This window comes from Zea mays, chromosome 3 (assembly GCF_902167145.1).
Source record: "Zea mays cultivar B73 chromosome 3, Zm-B73-REFERENCE-NAM-5.0, whole genome shotgun sequence".
Lineage (NCBI taxonomy): Eukaryota > Viridiplantae > Streptophyta > Magnoliopsida > Poales > Poaceae > Zea > Zea mays.
In genome coordinates, this window is record NC_050098.1 from 126,335,527 (window position 1) to 126,352,620 (window position 17,094).

At 51.9% G+C, this 17,094-nt stretch overlaps 1 protein-coding gene across 17 annotated transcripts in view; it reads right to left on the bottom strand.

Annotated features, from left to right (window-relative positions):
- Positions 1-6,862: 6,862 nt before the first annotated feature.
- Positions 6,863-17,094, bottom strand: part of LOC103652160 (formin-like protein 12) — a 40,731-nt gene continuing 30,499 nt past the window's right edge. For 10 of the 17 annotated variants that reach the window (XM_035966297.1, XM_035966302.1, XM_035966296.1 and 7 more), the window contains 2 exons: positions 7,348-7,684; positions 6,867-7,241 (listed from right to left, as the gene is read on the bottom strand). In XM_035966297.1, the coding sequence (XP_035822190.1) occupies positions 7,494-7,684 (191 nt within the window). In that variant the 3' untranslated portion in view covers positions 6,867-7,241; positions 7,348-7,493. Of the gene's footprint in view, positions 7,242-7,347; positions 7,685-17,094 lie in introns of those variants that run through there. The other 7 variants (XM_020550294.2, XM_035966292.1, XM_023301985.1 and 4 more) reach the window with 3 other exon arrangements.

Genomic DNA, 17,094 nt, shown 5'->3' on the forward strand with positions numbered 1-17,094 from the left:
ATAACAAATAAATAAATATGACCTGCATCTCATGCTGAGTTGTTTGAATGTGCATATGAATTTGACCAAAACCATATTAGAGTTTAGATATTTGAACTGAAATAAAATAGAAAAAATACAAAATAGAAATGAAAATATAAATAAGAAAAAGAAAAAAAATGAAGAGAGCTTGCTGGACGACCCATCATAATATATAGAGCCAGCCCATGTCTCCTCCCATTTTTTTTTAATATTTCTTGCGGGAAGTGATGTCATCATAACATCAGGCGTGATGTCAGCATGCAAGTTAACCAGCTCACGACCGTGCAAGAGTAGATGAAAATGAAAAAAAAATTTGTTCTGCGTATTCCCTTCGTATATGAAATACAAATATATAGAGAATACAATACGACCACAAAAGTTGATCCTAGAAAACAGTCACGTAGCCTCAGGGACTCGGGCGAACAACTGGTAAATTAAAATAAGATCAAGCTAACAGACAACAGAAACGAAAAAAAGAGAGCTAATAGATATATGTTTAACAAGCCACACACACGTTTAACGATTCTATCGTTGTACTTTGGTCCCGCTACATGGGGCGCTGCTCCTACGACCTTCACTATTTAACAAACTCGAGAGCCGGAGTATGTAACTGCATGGACAACGTGAGCCGTGACCGCCAGGAAGATCGCACTCATCTGCTCCATACCCGCCAGCCACGGCCGCCGAGACCAACAGGGCGGAGCTGGCGCCGGGATTTCCGGGGAAAGGTCGCGCTCGTAATCCGCTTGGCTCGCCTGGGATGTTGCTAGCTGTGCCCGCCGCCTAAAAATTCGTCGGGCGTGAATCTGTTGCGAAGAACGAGTCGCTGTTATGGTTGTTAGGATTTTAGCGAATCTATAGCGATTCGGTTGTGCGGTCTAGCACGTTTCTGCCGCCTCTGCCTATATAGTCTTTCCGCGACCTCCCCTCTCATCACAACTGGTTAAACATCGCCATTGCCGACCAGAGAGCGCCACACACCACAAGGTCGCGGTGCTTGTCGTCAACCTCTACGATCTCTCCAAATGCTGGTATGACCCCCCGTGGATAGCTTCATCGTTCTCCTCTCATCGTTTAGCACATATGCACGCGAGGGATTATGCACCGGATCGCCGAATGCGCTTCACTCCGGCAGGGCTCCACCTTGGATCTTGCCGCCTCCGCTCGGTCTGTCTGAGGGAGGAAGATGCACAGCGGCCGTCAGATGTCAAAGGTGTGGTCAGGATTTGGACGAGATCACGCCACCACATACCCCTTTCGTCCATCGGATCCCCGCCATCGATCCTCGATCTAATGGTTAGGATGGCGTACCGGTTCGGGTTCTGATCTGGTGCGTTGGATCTTGATCGGGCGGCCCACATTATGTTCCGGTTCACTTAAAGCACGGTTCTAATCTGGGCCCTCGATTCTGATTGGACGACTCAAGTTGGCTGATACCCCTTCGGCCTGACCGATTTGCAAAAGAGCCCCTGGCTTTCTTAACAATAAACCCGCCGTCCGTGGGCGATGATCACGGAGTCTTGGGTGTATTTGTAGATCAGTCCCTAGGTTTTTCAGAATTTAGCGCCCAATCCAGAGATCAGAAAGAATTAGAAAAATAATTATAGAAATCGATTTTTAATACAAAACAATTTCAGAAACTTGTATAATTCATATTAAATCCATTTTAATTACAAATTGAGTCATTCCAGAGACATTAATTTTGTATTAATATTATTTATCACCTAGTACCTTTGTTTAACCATGAAACTTGAATTAAAATTACTCAATTGAATTAATCTATTCTAGGTGCTAAATGATTTTAGAAATTCATAACTCAATATCTGTAGCTCCGAATTTAGGGGTTCTTGTTTCTACGATCTTGTAGCAACGCGTAGATCATAATTATACAGTTTATCCTTATGTTTGGTGTGATGTTAATTTTACCTATACACTGTTTGTTTGTAATGCTACGACTAGCGTGAGGACATGTGTCATCTGAAGAGCAAGTTGGTACCTGGAATCTCAAGTGCCAGGCAAGTTGTGCCCTTGATCACTTCTTTTTACCCACTCATGTTCTAATTAATCATAATGATCTGCATAGTTTAATTTTGATGGGACCTAATAGGTTACCCTAGTTTGATTATCTTTATACCTTGTTTACCACTAAACTTTTTGGGTAGTACTTGCTAGTGCTTTATGTGGTTTTGGGTATGAAGATATATTATTCATGATCACACTTTTATTATCTGTTTATTATTATTGTTCATGATAAGATCATTATGTTAATTGGAACATGGAGCGACCACTCGGGAAAACAGTGCTACCACAAGGGTTTATGGACGCCCTTGGCTGATTAATTAGGAAAGCTAGTGGAGGACTACCTTACCCGAAAGGGGCAAGGGCAGTAGGGGAGTGGTCAGTGTAGGGAGGTCCTTGGTTGATTTTGTTGCGATGGCGGTCAGGCAAGAACCCTGCATTGGAGCTTCCCATAAACTGTAGCGGGTTTTCTGAAGCTAGTGGAACTTTGTAAAGGCCTCGTAGTGTTACCTTGCCTCGCCTCCTCGGTAGAGGTGTATGGGAAGTCGCGATCCCTTGGCAGATGGGTAACATGACTTGTGGGTAAAGATGCGCCACCTCTGCAGAGTCTAAAACTGGTATACTAGCCGTGCTCACGGTCATGAGCAGCTCAGACCCTAACATGATTAACTTATGGAACTAAATTCAATTTGTCATATGCATTGCATCGCAGGTGATGTTGTCACTTTTGTTCTGCTACTTAATTGGGTTGGTATTTACTTATACTTAGTAACTGCTAATAAAATTTTGACCAACTTTAAAAGCAATGCTCAGCTCTAACCATCCTCTTTGGTAAGCCTTACACTTCACGTGAGCTCTCACCTTTGGCGAGTTCATGCACATTATTCCCCACAACTTGTTGAGCGATGAACGTATGTGAGCTCACTCTTGCTGTCTCACACCCCCCCACAGGTCAAGAACAGGTACCACAGGATGAGGCGCATGGAGGATGCTGCGACGTGTTCGTGAGAGGTCTAGGCCGTCGTCTCCCAGTCAACTTTGGGTTGCTGGACCGTTGTCTCCTTATAATGTAATTATTTATTTTGTATAAAACTCCTGTTATGTAGTAAAGATGTGACATTTGATCCTGTGCCATGATTCATCATATATGTGAGACTTGGTCCCAGCACACCTGGTGATTATGTTCGCGCCCGGGTCTTGGTGCCCCCAAATCCGGGTGTGACACAAAGGAACCAAGGGTGCCCTAGTCTGGCGCACCGGACTGTCCGGTGTGCCACCGGACAGTGTCCGGTGCACTAGGACCGTACAACTCCAAACTCGCCACCCTCGGGTTTCTCAGGCCGCGCTCTGCTATAATTCACCGGACTGTCCGGTGTGCCACCGGACTTTCCGGTGCACCAGCGGAGCAACAGCTCCTTCGCGCAACGGTCGACTGCAAAAGCTGAAGAACAGAGCTACAGTGCACAAACAGTGTGTGGTAGAGCAGAACAGTCGTCAGAGGCACACCGAACAGTGAACAGTACCTGTCCGGTGCGGCACCGGACTGTCTGGTGCCACTAGAAGACAAAGCTCCAACAGTCGACTGCGCCCGAACCCTAACGGTTGGATGACGTGGCTGGCGCATCGGACTGTCCGGTGCGCCCATCGACAGCAGCCTGCCCCAACGGTTGTTTGGTGGTTCGGGGCTATAAATACCCCCAACCACCTCCACTCCAACAAAAAAAGCATTCATCACACTCCATTCAATACAAGAGCAAAGTGCAACACTCCAAGACACAAATCAAAGCCACCGATCCAATCAAAGTCCCCAATTCAATTCTAGTGCTTTAGGACTTATGAGAGGGTCGTTCTTGTGTTTCTTTGTTGCTCTTGTTGCTTGCTTGGCTTTCTTCTTTCTCTCATTCTTATTCTCAAAGCCTTGTAAGCGAAGCAAGAGACACCAATTGTGTGGTGGTCCTTGCGGGGTCTAAGTGACCCAAGAAATCAAGGAAGAAAGCTCACTCGGTCTAAGTGACCGTTTCAGAGAGGGAAAGGGTTGAAAGCGACCCGGTCTTTGTGACCACCTCAACGGGGACTAGGTTCTTTAGAACCGAACCTCGGTAAAACAAATCACCGTGTTCATCCGCATTATTTCTTGGTTGATTTGTTTTCCCCTCTCTCCCGGACTTAATATTCGTTCTAACACTAACCCCGACTTGTAGTGTGTGCTTAAGTTTATAATTTTCAGATTCCGTCTATCCACCCCCCCCCCTCTAGGCGACATTCACACACCAACCGCGTTTGTGGTGTGGCCACCACTGTGTACTAGAGAGAACGAGACCCATGGCGTTTTGGCGAGAAGCTCGATAGTGAAGACGGCGGGGAGCGTCCGAGAGGAGGCCGGAAGCAGAGCACCACTTGTGTGTGGAGAAGACCTGTGGTTCTCTACGGAGTTACTCGACCGGGTGCTTGGCCCTCGCGTGGGCTTTTCTTTGCGTAGGGGCACCAACGAGGATTAGTTAGAACCTTGCGTGGTTCTATATACCTCAGTAAAATATCGGCACATCCATGTGAGTTTGCATTATCTACCTTTGCTCTTTAGCTTCCGCAATTACATTGAGTACTTAAGTTTCAATCTCTCTATTCCTAGTTTAGAATATTTAGGATTGGAACTTAGGTTACATAACTCCTTTTGCGGTAGAGATAGCAACATTTAGCCAAAACCTAGTTTACACATTATTGTTTAGTTATTTGCATATGTTTTGTTTAGGAGATTTAATTGTGGCCTAGATTAGCGAGATTTTTAGAATTCCTAATTCACCCCCTCTTAGGCATTTGTGTTCCTTTCACATGGAGGCTTGGGTGGTATCCCAAGTGTTTCACCGTAAGGAGGCTTGGGAGATATCCCGAGTGCTTCTCTGTAAGGACCTATTCGCTGAGTGACCACTTGGGAAAATAGTGCTGGTATGAGGGTGGTATGGGACACCCTTATCTAATTAATTAAAGTTACCTTAGGTGTAATTTGTTTTGTCGTCATGTCGTCAATGGGGTCTATGGCCTAGTCCTCACTCTACCAAGGATGGGTGCTGAGGTTTATACATTTGGTTTTTGTTAATCACCACCTTGGGGGAGTACTGTGCTTATGAACTAGAGAAACCTAACAGATGACTATACCTTTAGGGTAATCTTTGTAAAGGTTACGTAGTGAAACCTTGACAACTCACCTTGGAAATGTTTAATGATCTATACAACCCAAGAAAATATGGATCATGGCTCATGGGTAAAGTGTGCAATCTATACAGAGGTTTGGATAAAACTGGTATATCAGTCGTGCTCATGGTTAAGAGCGGCCTTGATAGCCAGATTGATTAGAGATACTATGGTTTTGGTTATGAACTGGTCATGATATTGGTAATGATGTTCCTCGATGAGGAAACGATTCACGGGTTGGCAATCTCGGGTAAATGTTAAAACTTGGTTTGTATTAATAATAAATATCTAAAAAAGTAAAATCAAACTGCTATTAGCTTAACTCCATATAAAGCTAGTCACTTAGCCAAGCGGGGCACTTGTTGAGTACATTGTGTACTCCCACTTACTCTCACATTAAACACTAGGTTGCTATCGATGCAACCATTGCTCAAGAGTCGAAGCGGACCTCCATGAGTTTTAGGACTTCAATGAATCTGAAGACTAGGCTAGTGATCTATCAGCCAGATTCATGTGGAAAGCCCTTTAATTTAGTTTGTTTCCGCTTGTGCACTTTGAACAATGTGATGGTTATGACTTCGGTATGTAATAATGGTACATATTCTTTATCATTATTTAAGCATTGTGCGATGATATGATATTTATGTAATCGTTGTATACGTGATCTAAGTCCTAACATGTACATAATTCACATTCGGTTTGTCTTCTAAAACCGGTCGTGACATTAACTCATCAAGATCAATGGTGTGATCTTGATGCAAGTTAGTCCGAAGCAAAAAAAACATCATGGGTGAAAACCTGACCCGCCTCACATAATCTCATAATAAAGTTTTTCCTCTATGGTTCCTAGCATGAACATGAAACAGAGCTGTGTTGGCATCGCCCTCACCCAGCCAGCTGATCCTAGAGCGGCTCCTCGCAATACGCTTGAGAGGAGAGGGCAAGGCAATGTTTCTTGATATTATTGTGCAGCCATGCTTCCTCGTTGGACAAAGTCCGAGAGTCTTGAGCAATTTCCAGTAGATGAAGAAACTCTGTGGCTCCAATTCTGAAGCTTTCTTGCAGTGGATTTGAGTTTCCTGGACAAAACATCAAAAGGGCAGGAGGATCCTAGAACCGAGTTCCAAGCTTCCTCAACAGTATGCATGAAGCCTTCGATTTTTGGCCAAAAGGATTCGAAGTGAAATCGAGGTTTTCCAGGCTTAATATCATCCAGCCCGAGCAACAGAAGACAGTGGTCAGAGTCCTCCGAGGCTGCACTCTGCAGAAGGCAGTTTGGAAACAGCTGCTCCCACTCAACTGTCAAGCCTTACCAACACCGGATCAGCTTGCAGATTTGACCAAGTGAAACTCCGACCCTGTAAAGGAATGTCCCTCAAGGCTAAATCATTAATAAACTTTCGAAATCTGCCCATCATTCTTGTCTTCATCTTTGTATATAAGGTTAAAATTCCCAAGAACATCCCAAGGTCCCTGACAAGCATCGTGAATTTCTCTCAACTCCTGTAGGAACTGCTTTCTATTTTTCTACAACAGAAATTAGTGTCATCAAAACCATAACATCGATTATAGGAGGTGCAGAAAATGAGAATGCAAAAGCAACAGGTGACCATTTTTCCCTTGACAAATCATGGAGCGAAACACTGAAGCTCACATTTTGACCAAGATTTAATTGATCTCGAGATACTTGTGGCAGGACGTCACGCACAAACACTTTGCTCTAGTCAAGAATTCAAAGATCATGGGCACATGGCTATATACTCACCTTTACCTGGTTAGAACCTGCCTGTGGTAGCACTAATCCTTTTCTATTGCTTCTGACCTACTACTGATCACTGCCTACACTCCTATTTCTAGTTTACAAACAATGAGCTACTCCTGGTGCTAGTATAAACAGAAGGGGGGAAAAAGAAAGATCTAGTGTGGATTTTGTACAGAAGAACCTAAGTTTGTGTGGGGTGAGCTTTGTACAGTGTCATGAGATACATGCATGGATGTTGAACCAAAAGCATCTGGAAAAAGGGCAGTGAATATATGTTAAGAGTGGTACTGGCAAGTATACATATTTCGCCTGTTACAACAGAACATTACACATATATGAAATAGATCATTTGTTACCTTGTCTTGTAAGCATGACTGCATGAGTTGTCCACATGGTATTATGGATTTGCATTACTATTGATGCTTGTGAAATTGTGCCGAGGCCAGAAAAGGCAGACATTCTTTGAGGAAGAAATGATGATCATGTGAACTTTTGCCGTATATCATTTGAAGGTTGATGGTGATCTTGGTGATTTATCTGCATTCCCATTTTTTGACTTTACAGGAGTTTTGTCCTGAGTTGCCTCCTTTTCAGCTTCTTTCTGGGCTTTCTTCTTCTCAGCCTCAATTTGCTTGAGGTTCTCATCATGGGCTTTCCGAAACAACCCCACAAAGGTCAGAAGAGTTGTAGCAACTGCAAATGTTTTAAAATTAGTTAGAACTAATAAGGATTGTAAAACCACAGATGTGTGCTTTGTTTGTAGCTCAGTGAAACCAAGCAGTACACTGCTAATGCATTTAGAAAAATAAAAAAATAAAAAAGGGATTGAAGTTAAAGCAAGTAGAAAATCACATAAAAACAACTGATGTAGTTCAGATTTTTTATTGAAAGAACGGAAAGCTTTTGCTTCACTGTGGAAACAAAAACCTTACAACTAGGGGGTATTCTACACTTCAAATAACTAAGGTACAACGTCATGACTTAGACACGTTTTTTTGGGGGAGAAAACCGGTAAAACACCTTGGTGCAGGACAGAAGGAAGTCAGACAAAAGTAGATCACAGGCTTATGTAAATAGCGGTCCCAACCAGTTTTAATAAGGCTGCAAAGCGCTTGGTTCTCGGTCACTACGAAATGTATAACTTTGTATGGAGGGAACTGGGAACAAGCTCGAATCACCAGACTGATCTATTGGAGTGGCTTGGACAATATCTACAACAATCCAGATGAGATTAAATGTCACGCCTTCTGCTTACTTTTTTTTTTCTCGAACGCGCATGAGAGCTGCGCATCATTATATTAATAAGAAAATAGGAATGGTCCAAAATGGATCCAATTACAAGGAAACCCTCCTAAGGAGGTCTAAAACATAGATACAAGAAACTAACTTTTGAGAAACCCTACTAGGCCTTTTTGTTTTATAATAAAACTTGGCCTGGGAGGGAAAGACCGCCCTCCTGGTGATATATTAAGAATAGATCGCCCTCCCGGTATTATATTAAGAATAGATCGAAACATGGTTCTGGCCGAGAAAATTCCCGAGCCCTAGCCCCCCTATCACTAGCGGGCCGTCACCGCTCACTCTGCAACGGCCCAGCCGGAGGGTGGCGCGCAGGACGTAACCCGAGAGCGTGCAGGGCACAACGAAGGGATTTTTTTAACCAAGCCCGAAATTCGCCCCCGAGGGAAATCAAACCCGGGACCTAGAGGTGCTACTCGGAAGCCTTAACCATTACGCTAGAGGCCCTTGGTGAGACTGGATCGGAAGTCTAAAAAAACACTCGACGGTAACCCCTTGGTGAAGATGTCAGCGAACTGCAGCGTGGTGGGGACGTTGAGAACCCGAACGTCACCGGCAGCGACACGCTCGCGGACGAAGTGCAGGTCGATCTCCACGTGCTTCGTGCGCTGATGCTGCACGGGATTGGTGGAGAGGTAGACCGCGCTGACGTTGTCGCAGTAGACGAGGGTGGCACGCTGAAGGGGACTATGGAGCTCGTGGAGGAGCTGTCGCAGCCAGGAGGCCTCTGCCACGCCGTTGGCCACGGCACGGTACTTGGCCTCAGCACTAGAGCGAGAGACGACGGGCTGCCGTTTGGCGGCCCAAGAGACGAGGTTGGCGCCCAGGAACACAGCGTAACCGGAGGTGGACCGGCGCGTGTCGGGACAGCCAGCCCAGTCAGCGTCGGTGTAGACCACGAGCTCCGACGTCGGGGATGGTCGAAGTAGGAGGCCGTAGTCGAGGGAGCCGCGGAGGTAGCACAGTATCCGCTTGAGAGCGGTGAGGTGGGGGCTCCCGCGGAGTGTGCATGTGTAGGCACACCTGCTGGACGGCGTAGGCGATGTCGGGCCTGGAGAAGGTGAGGTACTGGAGCGCACCGGTCAGGCTCCGGTAGGACGTCGTGTCGGCGACCGGAGGCCCGTCGTCCTCAGAGAGCTTTGCCTGAGTGTCGACAGGCGTGGAGCAGGGCTTGCAGTCAGACATGCCAGCCCGCTCCAGGATGTCGATGGCGTACTGACGCTGGTGGAGGAAGAGACCCTGAGGCCGGCGCTCGGCGGTGATGCCGAGGAAGTGGTGTAGGGGCCCCAGGTCCTTCATCGCGAACTCCCGCTGAAGGGCGACGATCGTGCGCTGTAGAAGGTCGGCGGTGGATGCCGTGAGCACAATGTCGTCGACGTAGAGCGGGAGGTAGACGGTGTCGTCGCCACGCCGGTAGATGAACAGGGACGTGTCCGACTTGGCCTCGACGAAGCCGATGGAGGCCAAGTAGGAGGCGAAGCAACTGTACCATGCCCGCGGCGCCTACTTGAGGTCGTACAGGGATCGGTTCAGCCGACAGACTAGATCCGGATGACTGGCATCGACGAAGCCGGTGGGCTGGCTGCAGTAAACAGTCTCCGTCAGAGTGCCATGGAGGAAGGCATTCTTGACGTCGAGCTGATGGATCGCCCAGTCGCGGGAGAGGGCGAGGGAGAGGACGGCGCAGACAGTGGCGAATTTGACGACGGGGCTGAATGTCTCGTCGTAGTCTACTCCGAGGCGCTGAGTGAAGCCCTGAAGGACCCAACGGGCCTTGTAGCGGTCGAGGGAGCCGTCCGAGGTCAACTTGTGGCGAAATAGCCACTTGCCGGTGACCACGTTGGTTCCTGGTGGACACGACACCAGGTCCCAGGTGTGGTTGGCCAAGAGGGTAGCGTACTCCTCCATAGCACGACGCCAATGTGGGTCGGCGAGGGCAGTGCGAACGGAGGAGGGCACCGGGGATGCGTCCGGTGGAGTGCAGGTCGTATCAGCTGCCAGGATCAGCCGGTTGACGGGGCGAAGAACGCCAGCGGCACGCCGAGTCACCATCGGGTGGACGTGCCCGGGGTCGCGGTGGATGGCGACCGGGTGGTATACTGGCGGCTCGGAGCGGGCCACCGGAACGTCGAGAGCGGTGGGTATGGCCCGCTCGCGACGGTGATAGACGACGGCGGGGTCGACAAAGCGGGCCGCGCTCATCAACGGGCCCGAGTCGGCAGGCGCCGAGGTAGCGGCGTGGCCGCGACGGTGGTAGACGAGCGCGGGGTCGGCGAAGCGAGCCAGAGTCGACGGGGCTGCGCGTGGCGCAGGCGGGGGTGACGGGGCCGCGCGTGGCGTAGGCGTGGTCGACGGGGCCACGCGTGGCGCAGGCATGATCGACGGGGCCGCGCGTGGTGCCGGCGGGGTCGTCGGGGCCGCGCGTGACGCAGGCATGATCGACGGGGCCGCGTGTGGCGCAGGAATGGGCGCGAGCGGTGGCGTCATGGCCGCACGAGGTACAGGTAACGGCGCAAGGCGGGGCGCCGAGTGTGGGGGGAACCGGATCGGACTCGAGCAGTGAGTCGAGATCGGTGGGTGCGGTGGAGCCTGCAAGGGGAAACACATCTTCGTCGAAGACGACGTGACGAGAGATGATGCGGTGGGAGGTGAGGTCCAGACACCGATACCCCTTGTGGTCAGGGGAGTAGCCGAGGAAGAGGCAGCGAGTGGAGCGAGGAGAAAGCTTGTTAGGGGCGGTAGCGGAAGTGTTAGGGTAGCAGGCACAACCGAACACACGCAGGTGGTCGTAGGAAGGGGTTGTGCCGGACAGGGCGAAGTGAGGTGTAGGGTGGCTCACCGCCTTCGAGGAAAGACGGTTGAGGAGATGCGTGGCGGTATGAAGGGCCTCTGCCCAGTAGGTGGCAGGGAGAGATGCCTGAAAGAGAAGGCAGCAGATCATGTTGGTGGTGGTGTGAATCATGCGCTTGGCCTGGCCGTTCTGAGCAGAGGTGTCGGGACATGAGAGACGCAACTGGACGCCGTGAGTGAGGAAGAAAGAACGGGAGGCGTTGTTGTCGAACTCGCGGGCATTGTCGCACTGCAGGGCACGAACCGGGCGCCAGAACTGGGTGGATACCCAGGCGAAGAAGTGAGTGAGGGTGGTAAACGTGTCGGACTTCAGCCGAAGGGGGAAAGTCCAAAGGAAATGGGAGTAGTCGTCCAGAATGACCAGGTAGTATTTGTAGCCGGAAAGGACAGGAGACGTCCAGAGATCACAGTGGACAAGATCAAAGGCCTGAACAGCCCTGGACGTGGAAGTGGAAAAAGGAAGACGGGAGTGACGGCCGAGCTGACAAACATGACAAAGGCGCTCAGAAGAGCCCAGAGTATAGGATATGTCTAAGTGGCCGGAAAGCTGAGACATGACGTCAGGTCCAGGGTGCCCGAGACGACGGTGCCAAATGGCGGAGGAGGTGGTGGTAGTAGCAAGAGCAGGAGATGAGACTACTCTGGTTTGAGGAGTGGAGGGCAAGTGAAGGGAATAGAGGGGACCGGAGCTGTCACAGCGAGCGAGCACAGCATGTGAGGGAAGGTGGCGTATGGTGAGACCCCAGGGGTCGAACTCCATAGAGCACTGGTTGTCACGATTGAAGCGACGGACCGAGAGGAGGGGATGAGTCAGTCCGGGAGCAACAAGGATGTCGTTAAGGAAGAATGGTCCTGGAAGAACCGATGTACCTACTGAGGTGACCGGGAGGGTGGAACCGTTGCCGACGACGATGGAGGAAGGATGTGAGGGGTGGGGTGGATGGGAGTGGAGTAACGAACTAGTTGTGGGGGTAGTGTGGAAGGAGGCCCCGGAGTCAACCACCCAATCGGTGGTGGTTGGGGGAGGTGGTGGTGGCGAAGGTACGGTGTGAGCGGAGAGGGCCAAAGAAGGTGCCCCGATAGAGGCACTAGGAAGGGAGGGAGATGACACGGGCTCAACCGCTAAGGAGGCGATCGCAGCACGTGGGAAGACAAGCAGTCCAGGCACGTGACGGACCGCCTGAGGGTGGAGCTCGACGCAGTCCTGGAGAATAGGGTTCCCGGCGGGATCGAAGGACACGAACATGCCCTGGATGAGCTGGCCGTCGTGGAGGAGTGCACGCACAGTCACGAGAGCAGCGGGTGAGGTAAAGCTCATGTATGGTGGGGGTGACGTCATGAAACCGGTGAGGGTAGAGGCACCACTGGTGGGAGAAGCGCAACAGCGCGAGTAGAGAGGAGGGATGGTGAGGGGACGACCACTAGGGGGCGTCAAGAAGGGCGCGCGCGCAGCTGCCGGGAACGGGTCGGGCGGCGAGGACGGGAGCTGGAGCCGACGGCGCTCGACGGCAGGGAACAGGGGTGCGCGGTGGGGAGTGCACGTGGCAGCAGCGCCTCCAGTACGGCGCCGGGCGCAGCCGGCTGGAGTAGCGGGCGGGTTTCGTCGGGGTGGCTCAGGGTCGGGGTCGCGGCTCCACGGGCGCGGCGCGTCGAGCCTGACGGCTGGGCAGGGGCGCAGAGCAGTCGGTCGGGCATGCGGTCGGGGCAGACGCTCAGATCCGGCCGCGGGGAGGCCGGTGCTCGGCACGCGGACGCCTCGCGCCTGGGGTTGCTCGGCGGGCGGCCGGCGGCTGGGTGAGGAGGGAGCGCGAGGGGAGGGCATAGGAAGACGTCGACCGAAGAAGGGGGAGAAGCGGGTGTGGCCGACGACCAGGAAGGAGAGAGGAGATGGAGGCGATCTGGCGGCGGCCGGAGGGGGATGGGGAAAGGAGCGGCGGCGGCAGCCAGGGGCTGGCGGCCGGCTAGTGGAGGAAGTTAGTGTGGCTCTGGTACCATGTAGGAATGTGCAAAACCCTTAACCCTAACAGGGGTTGGGCAATCTATTAAATAGACTGGAGTAACTGAGCCAGGCCCATTACAGAGGGGCGAGACAGTAATTACACGGGGAGAACCCCAAACCCTAATCGGGTATTCTAACAGTAAATGTGTGAATTCCTTCTATATCACTCAGATGCAATTTCTTACCCATCCAAGCCATCATCAGTGGCATAGAATAGATTAAAACATGCAATTTTCTTACCCTTCTATGCCACTAGTGATGGCATGGAAGTATAAGAAATTGCATCCGAGTGACATAGAAAGGATTAGGACATTTACGATGGCAAATAAGGCATTGAGCAATATTGCAATGGCATACAGAGAATTTTCTTTTTTTTAATAGATGTGTGTTGACGCATGAAACAAACTAAAAGAGGGTGAAGGCTACTGCCACAGCTTTAACTCAACTCAACCTAAACAAATCCATAAACTATGCTCCTATTGGATTCCAGAAGTATCAATGATATTTGGATCACAGCTATACCACTGTTAGACTACTCTATAGGGTTAGGTTAGGGTTTCCCTATATTTCCCTAATTACCCTTATTGTAATGGGCTTGGCCCACCTAACTCTTCTATATAATATACTCCCAACCTTGTATTAGGGTTAGGGTTTAACATATTCTAACTTGGTATCTAACTAGGTCTCTCTCTTCCCTCCCCAGCCATCGTCATCCCCCCTTCCCTGGCCGCCCAACCTCCCTGCTTAGTCGTGCCACCTCCTGGGCACGCTCCGATCTCCTCGTCGTGCCACCGCTGCGGAAGCGCCACCCTCCCCACCTCGTCTCTAGGTCGTGTCGCCGCCGCGGACGCTGCCACCCTCGCTCGTCCCATCGGCGGCCCCGTCCGCCGACCGATGGCATCCTCCTGCGACGCTCCCACCGCAGATCTCGTCTCCAACACTGGCGCCACCGTTCTCCTAGGCGCGGGCGACCTCCCCTCCCCTACAGGCGCGAACGACCTCCCCACCATTGCCAGCCCGGGCCGCCACGCCACCACTGCTGGCACACTCGCGGGCGGCCTCCTCTCCCCTATGGGCGCGGGCGGCCTCGTCGCCGCCACCAGCGCAGGCCGCCATGCCACCGCTATTGGCACACTCGAGGATGGGCTCCATGCGACCGAGAGAGCGCACATCGCCGTCGTTGGTGCCTTGGACGCCCTTCTCCCAGCAGGCGCACACAACGACCTTCTCCTAGCCTGATGCGATCTCCTCCCTGGCACCCTCGCAGTCGCAGCTGCCGTCCTCTTCTGCACCGTCGTCCCCTCCACTGCGTCGGTCGTTGCCCATCCCTCTCCTGCTACCACACCGGCCATTCTCCCCACGCCTGTGTTGGCGCGACTTCGGCGCGCGCGCCCACGTCGGCCCTGTCCACCACCGTGGCCGGCACCACTGGTCCGCCCTCTACTCCAGTGCACACCCCTACTGCCCTCTCCTTCCCCGACACGTCCTCTGCAGCTCCCCTTCCCGCTGCCTCAGCAGCACTCTACTCCACCCTCGCAGGCGCGAGTGTGGACACTTATGTCCCTGCCTCGTCCGGTCTCGCTGCACTGGTGTGGCCGTTGCTCTCCAACCCTTGGTCCGGGCACCCCTTCATGTGGTCGAGCTCGTCCACAGGGCTCCCTCACCATGTCCCTCGGTCTATTTTTTCTGACGATGCCATCCTATTGTGTCCCACCGCCCTCGGCACCTCCTGCTTCGCCCCACCTCTCACTTCTAGGGACCCCTACCTCCGTTGCGGTTCCCATGCCTCCCTACTGTGCACGTGTCTCCCTTCACGACGGCTAGTTTCTCTAGAGCACATTCATGGCATTTGATCGGGCCATGAACCCTGTTCTCCGTGATTGCGTCGCGCTCCACCCCCAGGCGGGTCACCATGCTCCTGGGCCGCTTGTTTTCCCCAATGCTACGATTGCCTCCCTAACGATCGAGACCTTGTTGTCTCCCCCACCTTCTAGTGGCTCTATAGGGGCACATCTCGTGGCTCTCTTCTCGCACCCTATGTCTTCGCCACCCCCTCCTCCCACCGATTGGGTGGTCGACTCCGGCGCCTCCCTACCCCTCTCATCCTTTCCTCGATCTTTGTGGGGAACGGTTCCACCCTCTTAGTCACCTCAGTAGTTGATTCGGTTTTTCCGGGATTGTTCTACCTTAACGACGTCCTTGTTGCCCCTCATATGATTCAACCCCTTCTCTTGGTTCGTCCCTTCACTACTGACAACTGTTGTCCTATGTAGTTCGATCTCTAGGGACTCCCTATACGACACTATACCACCCATGTCGTGCTCGCTCGATATGACATCTCCGTTCCACTATACTCTATCTCTTGTCTTGACCCACCTCCCTCCTCTTGTGTTGCCCTAGCCTATGCCCTGGACACGCTCCAGCCATCTGCTTGCCCCACCGACGTGTCCTCCCCTCATGCTCTGGCTACTACCACCACCTCCACCATTTGACATCGTCGTCTTGGTCATCCTGGACCTGACGTCATGTCCAAACTCTCCAGTAGCTCAAATATATCTTGGACCAAGGGCCCCTCTTAGAACCTTTGTCATGCATGTCAGCTCAGCCGCCATTCGCGTCTTCCCTTTTCTACTTCCACATCCAGAGCTGCTCAGGCATTTCATCTTGTTCATTGTGATCTCTGGACATCTCCTGTCTTCAACCTCTCTAGTTACAAATACTACCTAGTCATTCTGAATGACTTCTCTCACTTTCTTTGGACTTTTGCTCTGCGATTAAAGTCTGGTACATTCCACACTCTCGCACTTCTTTTCTTGGGTCTCCATACAGTTCTGTCACCTGGTTCATGCCCTCCAGTGCGATACGAACGCGAGTTTGACAACTCCGCCTCTCGCTCCTTGTTTCTCTCCCACGACGTTCAGTTGCGACTCTCGTGCCCCTACACTTCCCCTCAAAATGGTCGAGTCAAACGGATTATTCACACCACCGCCAACATGATTCGCTACCTCCTTTTGCTGGCGTCTCTTCCTGCTAGCTATTGGACAGAGGCCCTGAACACTGCTACTCATCAACTCAACCACCTTCCCTTCAAGGCGGTGAGTCACCCACTCCCACTTCGCTCTGTATGGAACAACCCCTCCTATGCGCACCTTCGAGTCTTTGGCTATGTCTCCTATCCCAACACCTCCGCCACTGCTCCTCACAAGCTACCCCCCTCCCCCGCTCCACTCGCTGTCATTTCCTCGGTTACTCCCTTGACCAGGGGTACCTCTACCCTGATCTCCTTACCCACCACATCATCTCTCGTCATGTTGTCTTTGATGAGGAGGTTTTCCACCTTGCTGACTCCTCCCCACCCCTGACCTCGATTCCCTCCTCGATGATGAGTGCGTCGATACTCTTCTATTGCCCTCTTTCGCGTCGGCACGTGCGGCCCCGTCAACCCCGCCTGCGGCCCTCGTGGCCCCCTTGACCCCGCCTATGCCACGTGCGGCCCTATCGACACAGTCCGTGCGACGTGCGTCTCCATCGACCCTGCCCGCACCACGTGCGTCTCCATCGATCATTTGATTCTAACGACCAATGTTGATCCGACTGCCTCCCCGATCCCCTCCTCTGTTCGCGTCGCTCTCACCAATCCACACTAGCGCCGTGCCATGGAGGAGTATGCGGCCCTGCTGGGCAACCAGACCTGGGACCTGGTGTCGCATCCTCCAGGCACCAAAGTGGTCACCGACAAGTGGATCTTCCACCACAAACTCACCTCAGATGGCTCACTCGACCACAACAAGGCTCGTTGGGTCATTCGGGGCTTCACTCAACGTCCCAGAGTGGACTACGACGAGACCATCGACCCTGTCATCAAGTTCGCCACTGTTTGAGCCGTCCTCTCCCTCGCCCTATCTCGGGACTTGGAGGTCCATCAACTGGATGTCAAGAATGCCTTGCTCCACGA